Source organism: Mus caroli, unplaced genomic scaffold (genome assembly GCF_978045245.1).
Source record: "Mus caroli unplaced genomic scaffold, Mus_caroli_1 scaffold_2, whole genome shotgun sequence".
NCBI lineage: Eukaryota > Metazoa > Chordata > Mammalia > Rodentia > Muridae > Mus > Mus caroli.
Genome location: NW_028227257.1, coordinates 37,021,436 through 37,042,626, shown reverse-complemented (window position 1 = coordinate 37,042,626; position 21,191 = coordinate 37,021,436). Strand labels below are relative to the sequence as shown.

The 21,191-nt window shown below is 43.9% G+C and overlaps 1 protein-coding gene across 5 annotated transcripts in view; it reads right to left on the bottom strand.

The window, feature by feature from the left end:
• Kif16b (kinesin family member 16B) overlaps positions 1-17,386 on the bottom strand; it is a 277,807-nt gene extending 260,421 nt beyond the window's left edge. For all 5 annotated transcript variants that reach the window (XM_085833718.1, XM_029474203.2, XM_021150816.3 and 2 more), the window contains exon 1: positions 17,255-17,386. In XM_085833718.1, the coding sequence (XP_085689844.1) occupies positions 17,255-17,301 (47 nt within the window). In that variant the 5' untranslated portion in view covers positions 17,302-17,386. The remainder of the gene's footprint in view (positions 1-17,254) is intronic.
• Positions 17,387-21,191: the final 3,805 nt, after the last annotated feature.

Here is a 21,191-nt window from a genome sequence, read left to right as displayed (position 1 = left end):
AGACTTTTTAAAAAGTCAAACATAACTTTGCTGATGTTTGTGTTGACTGCATATTGAAATGACATTTTGAATATATTAGGTTAAATATATCATTAAAATTATTTTCATCCATTTTTTTCTTTTGTTTTTCTATGCTGGGGATCAATCCCAGGGTTTATACATGTGCAAACACTCTACCACTGAAGTACCTCCCCAGCTATCTCTTTAGTTTTTAATGTGTTCACCATTTTTTTGTTTGTTTGTTTGTTTTTTTGTTTGCTTTTTGTTTTGTTTTGTTTTTCGAGACAGGGTTTCTCTGTATAGCCCTGGCTGTCCTGGAATTCACTTTTGTAGACCAGGCTGGCCTCGAACTCAGAAATCCGACTGCCTCTGTTTCCCAAGTGCTGGGATTAAAGGCGTGTGCCACCACCGCCCAGCCACCAAAAACTCTTAACTCATGTCTATGATTCAAACTGCACTTCTGACAGCATGACATAAGCACATAAGTTCCTCGAGATCAGCATCATGCCGTGTCCTCTTTATCAATGAGTCTTCAAGCCTAGAACAGAACTCTAGACTCAAACACACTCATCCAAGACCCAGTGACTGTAAGGCCCTCTCTTGGTAGGACCTTTCCATCTTGCAGCACACTGGTCAAGACTCCCCTCCTTCCAAACACTTCCTTGGGATTGCTCAACTTGCCGTTTGTCTCCAAGACCTAGAACACTCAACACATGAATGCATGAACTAAACATCCATGAACTGAGCCTCTCATACCTGGGTGTTCTTCTGTATCATCTGCCTCACTTCATTGCCATAGCAATATTGGAAGAAAAGGAAGAAAGCGACAGACTATTAGACATGAATTTCAGAAGACTGACTTGAGGCCCAGAGAACTGAAATAATGTAAAGTGGGTAGCTGGCCTGGCCAGAACCAAACTCATGTCTTCCAGCTTCCACCGTGGCAGCAGGCCCTCCACCTAGCGCCCAGACAGCAGCTGGCAGATAATATCACAGGGAGAGAGGTGATCTGCTTGGCCTGCACTGCAGTCTGTCTGCTTCTTTGTTTTAGGCATAATTCTTGCCAATATGTGAAATTTCAGAGATTTCAATAGCCCAGACTCCCCGTTTCATTCAAAATGTGAACATCTGCATACGAGCCAGGTACAAGGACTATAATTGAACAAGACAGAAACATCCCTAATGCTCTTGGAGAATTCAGAAAATAAACCATTATGAAAAATAAGTAAGGTCCTAGATTGTGACAAGAGCTACAAGAATAAAAAGCAGAGAAAAGGATAGAAAACACCAGGGATGGGGGATGGCACCTTTGATGGGTAACTGAGAGATCTCACGCTGAGGAAATGATAACTGAACACAACTTTGAGGAGGAAAGGAGTGCAGTGAGTGCGTATCTGAGGAAGGGATGCCTCAGCAAATAACACAGAGGTGTGGAGAAACAGTATCCTTCTAGACATGAAGTTCCAAGAACACAAGCAATGTCCCTTTACAGTGTATAACTGTCACTGGAAATTGACCTGCAGTCAATAAGTACTGTTGCCTGCCTACTCTGCAGGCAGATCTAGCCATGGGACTGGCTCCCACCAATGGAAGGTGAATGCTAGTGTATGTGTTCCACACCCTAGCAGCCCAGGAGTGGCTGCATTCTCCCACCAGCTACACAGATATGACACTGAGGACCCGAAAGTCAGGGCTCCAGGAGGTGGAACTTAAACCAGGAATCACAGCAATGACCTGCTTTCATGAGTGTGCTTACACTCAAGACATTCACCTGTGAAAACTAAGTTACAAAAGGCCCCCAACTTCTCTAACTGTAAAGCAAGAAACTATTCCATTTAGCCACTCTTCTGGCAGTGTGTTTCTCATGGGAAACTACTCCACGTTTTCAGGGCCCCTGAAGGCACTGAGTTTGGCCTCTGCATTTATTTAATTCTGCCTAAGGCCAACCTTGGACACACCACTGAAAACTGCCCTTCCTCCACTGGGTGCAACTCCAGACCTCCCAGCCCTTACTTCTGACTTGATACATGGAACCAGTTAGTTAACCTACATGTTAACAGCTCAAAGCATAAAGGCAGGACAGTACCTAATCTACAGAACAGACAAAGTCATTCTGAGGAATGTCATCCATTCTTAGTCTTAACATATTCCAGGAAAGGAAAAGTTGGTAGAAATGACAGCAAAGAGAGACGTTTTACATGACAACCAAATGTCATATAGGATCTTTGACTAGAACCTGGTCAGAATAAAGGTCTTACTTGAGCAACCTGAGAAATCTAAACTAAGTGGTCCAATCACCTAGGATACAATATCACTTTCTTAGTTTCGATCCTATACTATGATAGGATGAATCATACACGAAAATTCTGAGAATTTTTGCAATATTTCAAAATAAAGAGCTAAAAATATTTCAAAAAAGAAAGAAAATGTACTATTTAAATCATGTTATATGGGAGCCAACCACACTTATTAACAATAAACATTCTCCCAGTTGTCCTATTTCATCAAATCACAATAGCTCATTTGAAGACAAAATCTTTACAAAAGGGGAAAAAAATCACCTATCCTCTTTCTAACATTTATTCCCGCATGTACAAATATATTCATGTATGTGGATGCATGCACAGCTACCCTAAGCATGTGGGGGTCAGAGGAGAGCTTCTGAGCCACTTTTCTCCTGCCATGTGGGTCCCAGAGATCCACCTCAGTCAGGCTTGTGCCTTTAGCTGCAGAGCGGTCTCACAGCCCAGAACCTAGTTTTCAAGTGTTTGTCTCAACAGCATTTTTCACTTTTAAGCTAGTCTTCATCACCTTAAATCACTTTCTCTTAGAAGTTTCCTGAGGGGCTTCAAGTTCCTTTCACAGGAGCTCCTGAGTCATTTACCTGTGCCCCAGGCAGAAGTGATGGACAGAAGCCCTGAGATTCTGAAAATGAGACTCAGCAGGCACATTGCTGGGAGACCTCCCAGGGCCAAGAGGGCCAGGGGCAGCACGCTCAGGAGAGCAGGACCCTGTGGTGGGCTCTGAACCCTCAACTCACAAAACTTCATAGTTCTCTTTCTGAGTTTCTGTCCTCCTAGAACCTTTTGCCTACACCCCAACTCAGTGCCAGCCTCCAAGAGGAGAGAAAAATGCCAACATCCGAACTGTGGCTCACGGTTTACCAATGTCTCTAGACAGGAATTTCACTACATTTCTGGTTTTCAGGACATAGGTTATAAACTGGTTTTGTGGGTAACAGATATCTTCTTTTTTTAATGAAGTAGTTATGAGGGAAAAGCAGCAGCATTCACTGAACTGGAAAATGCCAGTTACAAGCACAGTTCTCAGCAATCAGCAGCAGCCTCCCGAAACTCACAAGACTTCATTTCAAATAACACAAAAATCCTTCTCCACTAGGACGAGAGAAGTGCCAAAAATGAACCTTATTCACAACAATTTTATTAGGAGACCTTGGTGTAGGAAGGAGGTGGAATTCTGAAGTGAACAGGTCAGAATCCTTTTGCACAGAAGTATCTCTCTCAAGATATTTACTAATTACAAAGAGAAAAAATAAAATGTTACTACTAGTGCAGAGACTAACTAGATGATATGCTAACCGGGTAATCAAAGTCAGCGCTCTCAGTAATAGAATACAGTGATACACAGCCACCCCCCCCAACACCTCAGGAAAAATACAACATCACTTATGTGTTGCTCTTGCCAAAATATATTAAGTGAAGTTAATCATTAAAAAATATCACCGAAACACAAATTAAGGATCATTTCTAATAAATTGACCTTAATTTAAATCTGAAGGTCATCTAAGACCTTGTAGCTAAAGAGATTACAGACACAGAGGATAGCTTCCTATCATTTCATAATCTGGTACCATCTTCAATGGCCTTCTAACTACTTATCCTTATAGCTATGGATCAGCGCAGCTCTCACCCCTCATCAAAGTAGCTTCTTTACACAGTGGAAAAAGTTATTAGAGACACAACTGGTCCAAGGATGGGAAATTTGTGACTATGGAGTGCCCATCCCCAAACAAGAGGTCTATCATTCAATCCCGACCCCTAAGGCCCAGGGTATATCTCAGAAGAAAGGCACTGACAGACTTATAAAAGCCAGAGGACATCTGTGAACATGGCTTCTGGATAGGACTGGGGTGTTGCATCTATAAGAGCTCAGCAGAATGGCTGTCTGTACAAGGAGGCCTGTACTAGACAACAACAATCAGCATTCCAGTATGGATAGGAGAAAGGCTCACAAAGTCCCACCCTGAACTGTGAAGCTACAGGCAGCCCGAGGCTACTAAGGGAAGAAGGGTCCACCTTCTTCAGGGACGAGCCCCTGACAGGTTGCCTATGCCTCAGAGGTCAGTCCTATGTCTATGTGCATACTGGCAAGTCTCAATGGACTCAGTGGGTTGTACAAACCTGTGTGTGTGTGTGTGTGTGTGTGTGTGCATGTGTGTTAACATAAGACATGAATTTGAATTTGAGAGGGTGTGTAGAGATACACAAGAGAAGTTGGAATAGGAGGAGAGGGAAAAGGACAGGATCAAATGCATTGTACTTGTGTGTGAAATTCCCAAAACAAAACAAAACAACAACAACAAAAAAAAACAACTTAATTATCTAGGCCAGAGAGATGGCTCAGCAGTTAAGAGCAGTGACTACTCTTCCAGAGGTCTTGAGTTCAATCCCAGCAATCACATGGTTGCTCATAACCATCTATAATGGGATTCAATGTCCTCTTCTTGTGTGTCTAAAACAGCTACAGTTTACTCATATAAATAAAATAAGTCTTTGCTGGGTGGTGGTGGCGCACGCCTTTGATTCCAGCACTTGGGAGGCAGAGACAGGCAGATTTCTGAGTTTGAGGCCAGCCTGGTCTACAGAGTGAGTTCCAGGACAGCCAGAACTACACAAAGACACCCTGTCTAGGAAAAAAAAAAGGAAGTCTTTTAAAAAATTTAATCCTCGTAAAAAATTAAAGAGAGGTATAAGGTCATGAAAACTAAGGAAAGCCTGAGAAAACTGTCCAAGGCCAAATATGGACAGATGCCAACTACAGAACACGTGGATCCTAGACTGGATGGCAGACCAGGAAATGTAAAGAAGTCAGTGAAACGCAAATCAAGTCTACTTCATACTGGCAGCACTGTGCCAGTATGAATCTCTCGCCTTTTGATCACTGTACATGTGAGATATTAACATTAAGGGGAAGGTAGGTAAAGAGTTGAAGAGTGCATGGTGAAAACTTAAGTCTAAAAATACTCAAACAAACAAACTAAAACAAACACTTTTCTAAAGGAAGAGACAAGAATATGCTATCCTATAAACTGTTTCATTTAAGCACAGTATACATTGGACCTTAATAGATGGAAATTAAAGCTTGGAAGTAGCCATGCAAATTTCACATAATAAATTTAATAAATAGCAAGGATAAAAAGCTATAATCCGCCGGGCGTGGTGGCGCACGCCTTTAATCCCAGCACTCGGGAGGCAGAGGCAGGCGGATTTCTGAGTTCGAGGCCAGCCTGGTCTACAAAGTGAGTGCCAGGACAGCCAGGGCTACACAGAGAAACCCTGTCTCGAAAAAACCAAAAAAAAAAAAAAAAAAAAAAAAACCAAAAAAAAAAAAAAAAAAAAAAAAAAAAAGCTATAATCCTTACCCAGGCCCCTCTCCAGACCTCTTACACTCTTTCTGACACCCACAAGGAATGGAAAGAGACCCTTCCCTCCTCACAGACAGCAACATGATGATCTACCGAGGTGGAAGCCATGGCCCCCTGGTTCCTTACAGGCATTCACACTAAGGAAAGATGTACATAGGGCAGGAGGGGGCTGACATTAATGCGGCAAACACATACTGGGGGTCTGAGTCTGCCTGTACATTCTGAAAGCCTAGAGGAAATGCAAACAAGACCCATATGGACCCATGAAGGAGGAACAGGCATCAAGAATACATCCCACATGGGCACGAACATAGAATGTCAGAAGACAGAAACTACTACAAAGCCAGAAATCCTGGGTGATGTGTCATGTGAGAACAGCTTCCTGGAGGAAGTGGCATTGAGTCAGGATTCCACTCTGATCCTCAGCTTTCTAAGTCTGAGCTAGTGACAGAATTGTTGTTAAGGAATATATAAAGTACTGATGGTGTAGGATTTAGAATCCCTAGCAAATCAATGGGGGAACAGAAATAGTCCAATCTGAAGACCATTACAAAGCTTCTCAAAGTGTTCTAAATTCCACATGCCTCACTAAAATGGACTCCAAGGGTCTAAGAATAGATTGCTGATCATAGAAATATACTTCACTTCCACTGGGCAACAACAATGAATAATAAATGTACTTACTGATGGAAGGCGCAAAGGCTCACAAATGCAAGTGGCTCAGGCCAAAACCAGCAAGCAAGTGAAGGGAAGTCTGACGCCTTGCTGGTCTGTCATGAATAGGTGGCAGAATCCTAGCCATGACTGACTACACAGGATGGGTTCTTGTCCTGCCACTTGAGCTTGACAGAGGCAAAGGCAGGAATGAGCCCAAGTCTCAGTGGCCAGTAAGAGCTGGATAGCTCTTACACAGCACTGTCACACCCTCCCCCTCCCTCAGGTGCAGAGGTAGGGAGAATTAACAAGTTCTTTTTCTAAAATGTCAGTGAGGCTGTATCTCTATACAAGAAGCTGAAAATCAGTAAACAGCTTCTGAACTAACTTGGAAAAACTAATAAAATAACGGTGTCTAACAGAAGCCAACCTCAAACCCAACCAACCTCTTTACATAAAGCGACTGCATGTCTCTAAAGTACCCCTCCCTCTTTCTCTGACAGAAAGACACCCATGCTGACTCTCACTGGTAAGTACTTGGTCACTCTCTCTCTCACACACACACACATACACACAGAGCCTGTTTGCAGTGAAGTGTAACCCCAAGTATGTTTAGGAAATAGTCTAGGTTTTCAAAGAACATTTTAAAAATACTACCACTCAGTACGTGTTACAAGAGTGTGCTAGTTCTGAAACATCTTATTTCACATCATTGCTATTTCCCTCAGATTACTTGTCAAGCTCCTAAGGCAAAGCACACAGGTTCAAGTGCTCCCAACAGTCACAAGGGCAGCACCATTGCCACGGAGGCCTGGGGGAAGCATCCTGACCCCCATGCACCACCTGAGACACTGCTTTCTATCTCAGCAGGCCCTCATCCATTCCCTCTTTTGCCCCTTTATCCTTCTTTATGTGACTGTTCCCACAGATTCCACACGGATCTCCCCATCCCCCTCCCAAGACAAATGCCTCTGCTCTTGCACACCTGAGCCCTCCACTATGCCCTGGTGAGGCACAGCAGATTCAGAGGAGGAGGAGAGCCTGCTCCTGATCCAGTCAGGAACAGGAACCCAGCTCACACATGCCCTATTCCTTCTCTTTCTGACCCCTCATTTCCTCCTCCTTCTCCTGAGCCCCACCTCACTCCCACTCCTTCTCTTCCAACCAGACCTAATCTCCAAGGCAGACTACTCTCCTGTTACCCTCCTGCCTCTCCACACTAGGTGGCCTGTCTTAGTTAGGGTTATCATTACTATTATGAATCACCATAACCAACAACAAATTAGGGAGGAAACAGTTTCTTTGGATTACCCTTCCACACCATAGTCTGTCACTGAAGGAAATCAGGACAGGAACTCAAATGGGGTAGGAACCTGGAGGCAGGAGCTCAGAGGCCACAGAGAGGCTCTGATTACTGGCTTGCTCAGCCTGCTTTCTTATAAAATCCAGGCCCACCCACCCAGGCTCGGCACCACCTATATTGAGCTGGATCAGTTAACAAAGTGTTCTGCAATGCTTGCCTACAGCCCAGCCTTATGGAAGGATGTTCTCAATCGAGGTTCCCTTCTCTCAGATGACTCTACTTATGTGGAGTTACCATAACTAGCCAGCATGGGGTCACTGCTGCCTCCCAACATGATGACTGAAATGATGAGAAACACCAGCAGCTGGGATTTACTGCACATACGAGGCTGTGCCACACAAACACTCTATTGAGTCTTCCCTTCTCCCAACAACCTACACAACACTATCTGATGACACAGGTCTAAATGGTGTGACTTCAGGACCTTTTTATGATCTTACTAAGAAGCTCTAAGAATTCTTGTATGTCACGTGTTACATGTTTATGTATGCAGTGCTTATGGATGTGATTAAGGATGCACATGTGGAGGATAATACCAGGCTCTTCCTTGATCGTATTCCACATAATTTTTGAGATGGAGTCTCTCACAGAAGCCGGAGCTCACTGGTATTGCTAGGCTCAGCAAGCACCTTTCTGGTTATATCCATCGCCCCAACCCCCAGGAAGAGTTCTTATTAATTATGTAAACAAAATTCAAAGGACAGCCCACAGAGCCAGGACAGTATCATACATTGTGTGCTTGTGGAAAACCCTCCTTATGTTTTGGAACTAATAACAGGAGGACCACCAGCAAATAGCATCTGTATCAGCCCCCTTTTCAGTCTCTGTGATCAACATACCTAACACAGGTCAGAAAAGTTTACTTCCATTCATGGTTTCAGAAGGTCTCACTGTCATGTCAAGGAGGGTACAGATGAACAGCTCAGCTAATGGCTGAAAGGCCTACAGAGAGTGACCCACTTCCAGCACCTAGGTCTTACCTCCTAAAAGTTCCACAGCCTCCCAAAATAGTGCCAGCAGCTGGAGAAGTATACAAAACACAAGCCATGGGATAGAGCGATGGTTCAGTGGTTAAGAGCACTGATTGCTCTTCCAGAGGTCCTGAGTTCAATTCCCAGCAACCACATGGTGGCTCACAACCATCTGTAATGGGATCTGATGCCCTCTTCTGGTGTGCCTGAAGATAGCAACAATGTACTCATATACACAAAATAAATAAATAAATCTTTACAAAAAAAAACAAAAAAAAAAAAAAAAAAACCCCACATACACACAAGCCTACAGGGAAATTTCTAATGCAAACCATAACATGCATGCCCATTAGACAATGAAAGTAAAGGTTTAAAAGGCCAAGAGCAACTCAGTCAGCATAATTATAAAATGAATTTTTAATTTATGACATCCCCACAACTGACTCAATGATTTACAGCTATCTCTAGAACACACGGGGGGGGGGGGGGGGGGGGGAATCATGACTTAAGAAAAGAGAAACTGAGACTTACAAAGTACAAGTGACATGGCAGGTCACACAGTCAGCCTCCAGAAGAACTCTGGTCTCGGTCACACAATTCCGCTGCCCCCTCATCCTGTCTCTTCTTTCTTCACTATGGAGACAGTGCTTTCTTTCACCAAAGCAACCATCACCTTCCAGTACCTAACGGTCAAGCCTGCACTAAAAAGTCAGTAACTCACCTCAGCTCCTACTGCCCTGCATCTCCCATCAGCACCCCACTATACACCTCCCCATCTCCCAGCCAACTCCCTGCCCAGCACTCATTTGGAATAAACATCCTTCTACCTAGGAAAGCCCTAAACCTTTAGCTCTCTTTGATTCTTTGGCCTTTTTGTGCACTGACTGGTCTTCACAAGTTCTCATACAACAATAAAGCCCAAAATATAAAAATGCATAAGTAAGCAGAGGAGGAACAAACTGTATGCAACACATCAAAACTTTCCGAGTACTCATCTCTGAATCAGGAAATTTAGAGGGATTTACAAGTTAAGTTCTGTTGGTACACTTTTAGGATGGCACATGTGTTTTAGTTTGGTTTATATTATTAGGATAAAATACCACGGCCAACAGCAACCTCAGGGAGGAAAAGATGGATTCTACTTACAAGTCCCAGCTCACACTCCATCACTGAGAGAGGAGAGGCAGGAGCTGACGCAGAGTGCATGGAGGAGTGCGACTGACTGACTAACGTGCTCTTATGGTTCACTCAGCCTGCTTCCTTACACAACCCAGGCCTACCTGCCCAGGGATTGGACCCACAGTGGGCCAAGCCCTTCCTTATCAATCATTAATCAAGAAATGCCCACAGCTTTGCTTACAGGCCTATGAAGCACTTAAGACAGCTGAGTTATGATTTTCTTTTTTTATTATTATTTTAAAGTTTAGAAAGCCACTGACAGCACAGAACTCTGGACTTAAAAGCCCTAACCACCAACACTCTGCCTTCTGCCTCTCAACAAATTCTCAAAACTATGTTAAAATCCTGTGGCACTAAACTTATTCCTACCTGATGGCCACCCCATGCCCTCCCTTCGCAAAGTCTCTGTACAATGGAAGAACTTTAAGCAAGGTGTGAAAGCTGTTAGGAAGTTTAAATAAGATAAATAGGTTTAAATCCCAATGTCCTGTGTGACTGTAGCCTGACTGTTTCCCTCTCTGAGCCTCTAGCCCTCAACTGGAGAATGGGCTTGCAATATCAAGGACCAAAGAGCATCCTCAAGCACTTGGTAACTGGTCCCTGGTAATATTCCTGCAGCACTCAACTCCAACTCAAACTTGGCTGAGACCCCAGAAACCTCTCCCCAAGACCCCAGAGTCTACAGATGCTCCATCTGAACTGCAAAAGAATACTATCACTATCGTTGGATGTCTGGATATCCGTGCCTCTACAACCACCAGACCAGTAAGTCCCTAAAGGCCCAAGACTCGGACAGCCCTGAGACAACAAGTCTCCATATGCAGGGCACTGAAGCGATCCAGAGCTAGCTCAGCCCCTCTGAAAGGCCTTAGTCTCCCCTCCATACAGTGAGGACAAAAGGCCCAAAGTGTTTGCCTAGCATGCATGAAGACCTGGGTTTGCACCCCAACACCTCATCAAACAAGGCATGGAAGTGTAAACCCACAATAAAGCACTCAGGCAATAGAGGCAGGAGGATCAGAGGTTTAAAGTCATCCTCAGTTGTGGGATAGAAGAGATCCTGTCCCAAAAGAAAGAGTGAAAAAGAAAAGAAAAGAAGGAAGAAAATGGAGGGAGGGAAGGAGGAGAGAGAAAGAAAGAGAGAAAGAGAGAGAGAGAGAAGAAAAGACTGGGTCAGTCATTATCATTTGGTGTAAGGAAGAAGAAAGGAGGTTGCCAAGGAAGAGATAAGAGACTCACATGGAGCCTGGCAGGGACCAGTGTCTGGACAGGTTCCTTCCAATCTACCATCTAAGACACACTGCCCAGGCTGACCAGGAACTACCTTTCCTCGGATCTTACCCTGATCTTGAATGGGAAAGACTTGGCTGGACCCTAAAGGAATTAATCCCAGTCAAAAGTCAGTGGCACTCTTTCCTTCTCTTTTGAACTAGAGTGGCAGGAGGATAAACTGTACCCGTGATGCAAATCAGGAAGGGTAGCATAGGCAGAGAAGTGGAAGCATAGGCTGACCTGCCTTAGGGAGCACAGCAGGTTACAAGAAACAGCCACAACGTAGGGAAAGCATGGGTGGAACACCCCATGTTACAAGAAACAGCCAACAAGTAGGCACATGGCCAGCACGTGGCAAATATTTCATTTTATAGTTTTTTTTTTTTTTTTTTTTGGTTTTTTGAGACAGGGTTTCTCTGTGTAGCCTTGGCTGTCCTGGAACTCACTCTGTAGACCAGGCTGGCCTCGAACTCAGAAATCCGCCTGCCTCTGCCTCCCGAGTGCTGGGATTAAAGGCGTGCGCCACCACGCCCGGCTCATTTTATAGTTTTTAAGTTACAATAATTAAATTGTAATAATGATAATAAGATGTATATGATGTGTGTAAATACTTCCTTTGACTAATTTATAGACCAACAATTTAAAATGTATTTCTCCTTGGGAACCAGTCAAAAACAAGAGGGAAAAGCCCAAATTTACAAGATAACGTATCTACATTTATTAGCACATCTTACAGACATAAAAACTGACACTTAGGACAATTAAGGTTCATGCTCCAATTTATGCTAAACGCAACCAAAGGTTTAGTTCAGACTTTCTGCCCTAAGGCTCTCACTTTTCTAAAGTGGCACAGGGCCATCGAGGTTTTCAAGAAAAATAAGTCATTCCAGCTATTCGGGAACACTGTAAGAAAGCTGGGAAGTTCAATGCCTACATGATCTACACAGGAGTTCAAACCAGCCTGGGCAGCCTGCTCAAAATAAAGTGACTTAAAAAATATTAAGAGGCCTGGGCATGTAGCTCAGTGATAGAATTATTTGTTCAGAGTGTGAGGCCCTGGATTCAATGCCTAGTACTACAAACAAAATAGGGAAAAAACTAGGAAGGGAAATTAACCAGAAATAGAAAAACAACAGTTACTAAATTATCTTGTCCCATATCTCACTCCTTTATATTTGGGGGTGGGAGTGGGGAGGAGTTGGTATTTTGATACAGGATCGAACTCTGTAGCCTAGGCTGAACTCACACTGGTGATCCCTCTGCCTCAACTTCCAGAGTGCTGTAATTACAAGTGTGAGCCACCATGCTCAGTGTCTTAGTCAGGGTTTTTATTCCTGCACAAAACATGATGACCAAGATGCAAGTTGGGGAGGAAAGGGTTTATTCAGCTTACACTTTCTACGCTGCTGTTCATCATTAAAAGAAGTCAAGACCAGGACTCAAGCAGGTCAGGAAGCAGGAGCTGATGCAGAGGCCATGGAGGGATGTTCTTACTGGCTTGCTTCCCCTGGCTTGCTCAGCTTGCTCTCTTGTAGGACTACCAGCCCAGGGATGGCACCACCTACAATGGGCCCTCCCATCCTTGATCACTAATTGAGAAAATGCCTTATAGCTGGATCTCATAGAGGCATTTCCTCACCTGAAGTTCCTTTCTCTGTGATAACTCCAGCTTGTGTCAAGTTGACACACAAAACCAGCCAGTACACCCTGTTTGTCATTTTTTGAAAAAAAAAAAAAGGGGGGGGGGAATAGAACCTAAGATTACAGACAAAGGTGAAACCAACGGAAGAAGTCATTAAGCAAGGAATTTAATATATCAAATAATAAAATCCTGCCCATAACAATTATGAGCAAAATTGTGTGTCTACTAATGGCTTATTCCTTTTTTAAAGTATGACCCTTCCCTTGGGCAAGTCAACTATGTGCTATAGTCAATACGTGTGCATGAGACATTCAGATGCTGAAGCCTTTCCAAGCCCCAATGACATGGTCCTAAGTCAGGAAGGCAAAAACCCTCCTAAATGGGCTTATCATCCTTTATAAAATATTTATATCATCCTTTATAAAATGTATTTATAAAACAGTCCCAAGAAATTCTCCCCTTGCTCTGAGCACATAGCAAAGGTCAAAGGTGCCTTCCTCAAACACACTATGGGCCAGTAATTTAATCTAGACCTTGTCAGCACCCAGAACCATAAAGAATAAATGTCTGTTGTTTTCAAGGCACCCAGGTGTATGATATTTTGTTACAGCACCCTTAATGGTCTAAGGCATTTTCTCCCAATCTGCAAAAATAGCATAAATATATGCCTCTACTACTAAAAGCTGTGCAGGGATTTGGTGTTCCTCCCAGAAAGACAGACATATATCATACTCATAAAGATGTCCCGCCTGTGCTACAGTGTGAATTCAAGGTCAGACTGGGCAACCTACTCAAAACAAAAAGGGTAACTGTGTTAATATGAAGTATTAAGACAACTAGGTCTCTACACACAATCCCTGAGTTCAATTCCTAATGCAGCAAGAGAAAAAGAGACAAAATAGAACACAGGGAATGGACAAGCCAGGAACTGAATTAGGATCACTGCATTTGGAAATCAGAACCCGGGCCATACAAACCACTAGGCAGTAAAAATAAACATCATATCATGGCTGGGATCAAATTCACTCAGGGAAGAGAGAGAGGACTGAGAAGGCTCAGGACTCAGGCAAACTCACACTGGCCCCTCTTCTTCAGAAGATTCTAAGAGCAAGCACCCTCACTTCATTCGTGGCCTTTTTTGCCTTTGATGGAATAGCCTGAAACTTTCTTACTTGAAATAGTAACAAGAGATAGATAGATAGATAGATGATAGATATGATGGATATAGATGGTAGATGGTTAGATGATTGATAGATTACAAATAGATGAGAGAGATAAGATAGAAATAGAGATAGAGATATATTAGATAATAGATAGATAATTGATAGACATATGGCAGATGATTGATAGATTATAGACAGATGAGATACATAGATTAGATAGATAAGATAGCAGTTTCCTCCAGTTGTCGTCAACAATCACCCAAAATTCTTCCCAGTCAGAGACTGGGAAGCTCTAAGTAGCTTTTAAAAAAACTCACACAACCAAGTTTTTAATCATTAATTGTGCAATTATACAAAACTCTTCCCAGCTAGAGACAATAGCTCTAAGTAGCTTTTAAAAATCACAGAACCAAGTTTTGAATCATTAATTGTACTATATATAAATATGACAATTCAAATAGTAAAAGAGGAAGAAAAACTTTCCACCCTTGCTATCTTCCTACACAGAGGCACCACTGCCAGGTGTTTATAAACTGCTCTAGACAGGCAGAGCAGGGTCTCTGTAGTTTTCTCACACATATGTACATACACTCCAGCCTACTATATGTGTGTATATGTGTATCTTGCTTTCATAAGTCTCCTAACTTGGAGTTGGCTCATTTACAGTGAACCCACAATTTTTATATGCTGCATAGAATGACTTCAGTCACAGTTTTAACAAATCTCCAGTGTTTCTATGTTCTGGTCACCTATAGTTTATTTGGTTTTTTTTATAGGTGTTGTTACAACAAAGCAACACCATCCTTATAAACACCTTTTGGGAGATATAGATTAACCTGATGCATATATTAGATTTTGACAGATGAAGTTCCCAGAGCAGGGGTAAAAACAGTTGCTTCCAATCACCATGATACCTTGCAGGACTTAGGAATTAGGTCACATGCTTTAAAGTGCCATTAGTGTCTCTCTACTTCACTGCCATTTTCTGGATAACTGGCTCCAGAAACTACTCTCAGCAAAGTTACCAGTATCCTCACCTCTTTGACCAAGAACCGCCTTCATCTTAGCAACATTTGATACCAACAGCCACTACTACAGCCTACAGGGACTCTGGCTCCTGCCAGGACACTGTGTCTTGCTGGCTCATTTCCATGACATCAAGCCCTTCTTCTACTTGGAATCCTAAGGACAGACATATCCAGCCATCCAATCTCTGACTCCCATTCTCCTCTACAGATATCCACATGATAATCCTGGAGGTATCAAGACTTGACCAGGATTCCCACCAACCACCCGGAACAGAAACATGATTCAAAGATTCAAGTTAAACAAGCATGCAACACTCACTGTCTGAACCCTGAGTTGGTAACTCATACTTCCTGCACTTCATGAACACTGGAATGGCTAAGAATGCTCTCACCTTCCTTATCTGCTCTCCTCAAATCTTTCCAGCTCTTTGACCACTTAAGCTAATGACTCTCTTGGAGGAGTCTCCCTATTCCTTCTCCTTCCCATGAAATAAGTCGCCAAATTTTACCAAGATACCAGGAAACTGTCTTGGTGTATCTACTCCACCTTCCCATCTCCACCCACTTGTCCAGATCACTGCTTCCTTAGCTTTTGTCCCAATCCTGATGTCACCAGCATTACTTGCTGGGCACAGATCTTATCTGCCTGCCTACTCAAATCATAAGGCTTCTGTAATGGTTTTTTGCCTCCACGGGCCTGGACTCAAGGCCTATTCTGACAAGGCACTGAACACACCACAACACCCCTTCTACAAAGTCCCAATTGATGCATTTCATCATCCTTCCCTCAATAGACAATACACTCCTAAAAGACACTTGCATTTACCCATATTTAGAGTTTTCTAAAGTTATCTGATACTATTTTCTAGCATATGTTCACATTGTTCAAAAAAGAACTCTTGCTGAGCAGTGGTGGCGCACACCTTTAATCCCAGCACTAGGGGAGCAGAGGCAGGCAGACTTCTGAGTTCGAGGCCAGCCTGGTCTACAGAGTGAGTTCCAGGACAGCCAGGGCTACACAGAGAAACCCTGTCTCAAAAAACCAAAAATAAATAAATAAATAAAACCAAACAAACAAAAAAACATTTTATAATATAAATGCTTAAAAATAGAAACAAAACATTTAAAAGACTCCAGGGGTCTATTTATCTTGTATGACTGGGTATGTGAAGAAACAAATATTCTCCTGAGACTCACACACACACACACACACACACACACAAACAAGTCAAACTCCCTAAAAAGTTTTGGAGGTAATTTGAAAATCACACACACAAAACGCACTGACTTCCAAAAGCACTGGTATTTATGGTATTTATGGATCTACATCATGATAATGGTTCTTCTACTTGAAGATTAAAAAATAGATTCAGGAGAGTCCAGTAAAATCTTTTGGTTTTATGATCTTCTGCTGCCCTAACTGGCTGTCAGAACCAACAAACACTGACCTCCAGAAATTGACAGTATGACTAAGGGATAACAGCCATATGGCAAGTCAAATGTCCAAGAACTGAAACAGCAATAAACATGAACGGCTTTGTGTGCCCTACGCCCGTCAACTTGGAGGGCATTCACTTATATGCATGTCATTCTCTGGTTAAGCCCATTTAACCTTCTCAAAAGTTAACTTTCTCAAAGCTTCTTTCTAAACTGATGAGGAAGTCGCTGAAAACGGTTTTCAGTCAATGAGGAGAGGAGAATCACGCTGCAAGGCACTACTTTGTAGGAAAAATATAAGAGGTTACACACTAAATGTGTTCTCACTTTGTGCCCCCTTAACTTGAGTCAAACACGTGCATGTCTCTCTCCTTTCGAGGAGTCAAAACTTTGTTGAAGTTTCCTCGTCCCCCATGTAAACCTTAACTTATGAATTGCTAACTTACTGTTTAGACGATGGGTCCACGTTCAAGGACCTGAAAATTCTCTCCTGATTAAAAGGTAACATGATTAACAGAGACTTTGGAGTTGGCACAAGTAAGCGTGTGTCCGACAGCTCGGGGAACCCCTCACACTTCCATGATCGCCCCCAAGTATTTCACTTCACCAACGTGGTTCCTTGGTGTTTTTTTTAAAGAGCGAGCAAGGGAGCCTCACGTTCTGGGATGGGGACTGTACATGGAAATCTCCCCGGCCTCGCGAACACTTTCCCTCAGAGTCCCCTTCAACGCGGGAGACCTTTGCCCCTCAAGACTGCCAAGGCCACTGGCACGGCCAGGTGGGTCAGGGGATTGTCCCTTTCAATCCAGACCGGCCTCTGAGCGGGGGGCTGCCCGGGGTTGGGGTGTGGCGAGGGTGGGGGGCAGGAGGCCCCACTCACCTGCGATTCATGGGCCGGACTCTCACGGCCACCTTGACCGATGCCATAGCTCATCCCGGCCGGGCCCGCGGGGGCTTCCACCAGGCCTGCGCCCCGCGGCCGCCGGCCACTCCAGCGACTGTGCCCGCGCCCCCGCCCACTTCCCTCTCACCCGCCCCTCGGCTGGGGCCGACCTGGAGTTGCTAGGCGGCCACACCTGCCAGGCCACTGAGCATGCCCAGAGCGGCTCCGGCCCGCGTGATCCACGCACCGGGGTTTGGCAGCTGCCTACGGCGCGAAGGGGCGGGGCCCGGAAGTCTGGGCACCGCCTCTTGGGTGGCCACGCCCCCGCGCAGCCCCACCTCGAAGTCAACCGCAACCGGCTGTGCGTCTCTAACTCGGAAAGTCAAACCCAGTCAGGCCCAGGACGATCACTGCATTTAGAACATTCTCAAGAAAGCCGAGGAATGGACTACCGAAAACGAGCATTGCAGCCAATAACATGGACCTGACTTTATACGGCCCGTTCTGGTCAACTCATCTGTCTTGTTGAGAAGCAAAGGGTCGTGGAGAACTCTGAGGGACTGCTCTGTTTCTTCAAAGAGTTCTAAGCAAGTTTCTGAACCACAAAATTTAGGATACTAAGAAAACAAAGGATCGAGGATTTTTTTTTTTAGGCAGATAGAAATGTCGTTATATTGGTTGGAATCATATCTAAAAGGGAGTTTTTGCATTTTGGGGACAGTTTAGCAATTTAACTTTAGTCATTGGGGGATCAAAAGTGAGGACACCTGCTTTCTTCTTTCTTCTTCTTCTTCTTCTTCTTCTTCTTCTTCTTCTTCTTCTTCTTCTTCTTCTTCTTTTCTTCTTTTAGAGCTAAAGCCTCTGGCATCAGTAATTTCTTACCGGGCTATCTTCCTGTAAATTCATTCAGTTAACCCTAAGCCTCCACCTGTAAGTCACCTGCTGGTCACAAAAACTCCAGTATCAACTATCTTCCTCCTGCCCCAGTCAGGGTCGCTCAAAACTTACAGACCAGCCTTCCTCCTGGACCCTTGCACTTGCTGGTGGAGTATAAAGCAAGCCTACTGACTTGCTCTACCTCACCCTCGAGGTCTCTAACGACCACAATGGAACATTCTGTCCTCAAAACCATCATATCCCCGCTATTATTTCACTCCCGGGCAGATGACTCCGGTTCAAATGGTCTCCTCTAGAAAGCTTAGATGTGATGCTGCCAGAGTCCCTGAGGGAAGCCGAAGAAGTCTCCCGGGTTTTCGGCTCGAACTCCAATACTAGCTTTGAGTCTTCCAGTCTGCCTCGCCTGCTAAACTGGAACTCCAAGGGTTTAATAAATGGACTAAGTGAAATAATACGTCGGCCAATGTGTGGTCCACTAGTACCAGGAGTCCTCATCAGCTTTCCTAGAACCCTTCAAGGTAGGGTAGAATCAGGGCGTCCCCCTTGTTCGGAGTCCGACAAAGCCTGGACTTAGGCGTTTACAGGCTTAGAAATGGGCGCAGAGTCAGCCAATCAAGGGCGGGAAAACTAGGAGGGTTGAAAATAGGGCGCATGCGCAATAGCAGAAGCAGCGGGCGGGTCCAGGCACAGCCGCCAGCCAGGCTGCACCGGGCTGTGGCAGCCACGGGTAGGGGCGGAGCCCGCCGTATATGGGAGCTGCTTGGGGACAAACTGTGTAGGGTGCGCTCTCGGGCGGGCAGGGCTTCAACACCCAACCAGTTGTAGAGTCGCTGCGTGCGACAACCAAGAACAGGTGTGCGAATTCTGCACTCAACTACAAATCACTTGTTAGTGTGAGTTCCTGTTCCTGGAGGTTTTTCTTGTCCAGTTTGGGCTTATGCAGGCCATTCTATCCATAATTTCCAGCAGCCTACACGTGTTCATAATCCTCTGATTCCAACACCACCTTGCGATTTGACATAACTGTCAAAGTGCTGCGGCCCACGGAATACAAACAGCAAGCCTGCGGATTTTAAACTAGAAGCAGCGAGGTTTCTCGCCAGAGAAATGACTGAACAGCCACCCCTTGATTAATTTACTCTCTGCACCTAGAAAAAAGAATAAACAGGAAGGTTTTAAAGGCCTTGCTCATCTTCTCAAATTTCAATGAATCTCTGGTACCCCTTTCATTTGTTTCTGTCTTTAGAAATTTTAGAGTTTTTAAAGTCTTCCGGGACTTAATCTGCACAGAAGCTCCCTCCTGAAGTCAAGTGTGAGGCTCCCCATTGACTAACTGCTAAGCATAGCATCAGTTTGGTAAGGACAACTGCCAGGAGAACTGTTACTCAGAAGAATCACCAAATAAAGTATCTTAAAGCTCCTGAACTTGTATGGGGGGGGGGGGGGGGGGATTACCTCTATATAGTTGCCTCTAATTAAAATAAAATGTGCAGCTGTAGTAACATCTGAAATTTTGATGATACTGGAAATCACAGATATTTGGGGACTGTTGCAGCTCTCTCAAATTGTTCTTCCGTTTTTATTTTGACTTTGAAATTAGGCCAGTTGTGAAGCTGATACTGATACTATAACAAAAGGACATATAACTTCATTATATTTATTTTCTTTTTTTTTTTTTTTTCTTTTTTTTTTTTTTTTTTTTTGGTTTTTCGAGACAGGGTTTCTCTGTGTAGCCCTGGCTGTCCTGGCACTCACTTTGTAGACCAGGCTGGCCTCGAACTCAGAAATTCGCCTGCCTCTGCCTCCCGAGTGCTGGGATTATAGGCGTGCGCCACCACGCCCGGATATATTTATTTTCTATACTGTGGTTCTTGTTCATAAACATTGGTTTTTGTTTTGGATCTCATATCGTTTACATGATGGATGTAAAACTGTTATTCTGGGGCTGGAGCGATGACTCTCGCCAGTTAAGAGCACTTGATGCTTTTGCAGAGGATGGGGACTCCATTCTCCGCTCCTACATCGGGCAGTTTACAACCATCTGTAACTCTAGGTGATCGAATGTTCTTTCCCAGCCTCTGTAAGCACAGGTGCACATTACATACACACACATTCACATTCAAAAGTAAGTCAGGCATGAATATGTAAAGGCATGTGTATGTGTGTGTGTGGAGGTGGAGGTGTCTGTTTTGCTGAAACATTCTGAACTTCATTTATTGTTGAGTTTCTTCCTGGTTCCTTTTTTTAAGATTTATTTATTATTATACATAAGTACACTGTATCTATCTTCAGATGCACCAGATCTCATTATAGGTGGTTGTGAGCCACCATGGGGTTGCTGGGATTTGAACTCAGGACCTTCAGAAGAGCAGTCAGTGCTCTTACCTGCTGAGCCATCTCGCCAGCCTCTTCTTGCTGGTTCTTAAGCGACCTTATCATTTCCAAATAGGTATTGGAGATTTACAGTCCCTAAGTCTTAACAACTTCAGTACAAAGTGAGAAAGCCCAAAACACTATGTTGACTCCACTTCAAAGCATTTAAATCATCTGGGGAAAGCCTCATCAGAAGGAAAATACCATGGACCCATTAGCTATACTTCATTCTTTTTCTAGACTCTAGAGAGTAAAATTGACTTACTCTTTCACAAATAGGACATTTTTACAACTTTGATAAACACGTTTAAATTGGGTCTTAAGGCGTAACTGACATCTCATAAACACCTTTATGTACTATAAGCATTATTCACACGGTATGCTTTAGTTGTTGTTGTTGTTGTTTTGGGTTTTTTGTTTTGTTCTCTGTGTCACCCTGGCTGTCCTGGAACTCACTCTGTAGACCAGGCTAGCATCGAACTCAGAAATCTGCCTGCCTCTGCCTTCCAAGTGCTGGGATTAAAAGCATCGCCACCACTGCCCGGCCACCAAGGTACGCTTAATATCTCCTTTGAGGGATGTCTTACAGGAGGAGCTGACGCTGAATTTAGTTGAGTTGTTCTGGTTAGATAAAAATAAATAAATAAATAAAACTTAAACTTAT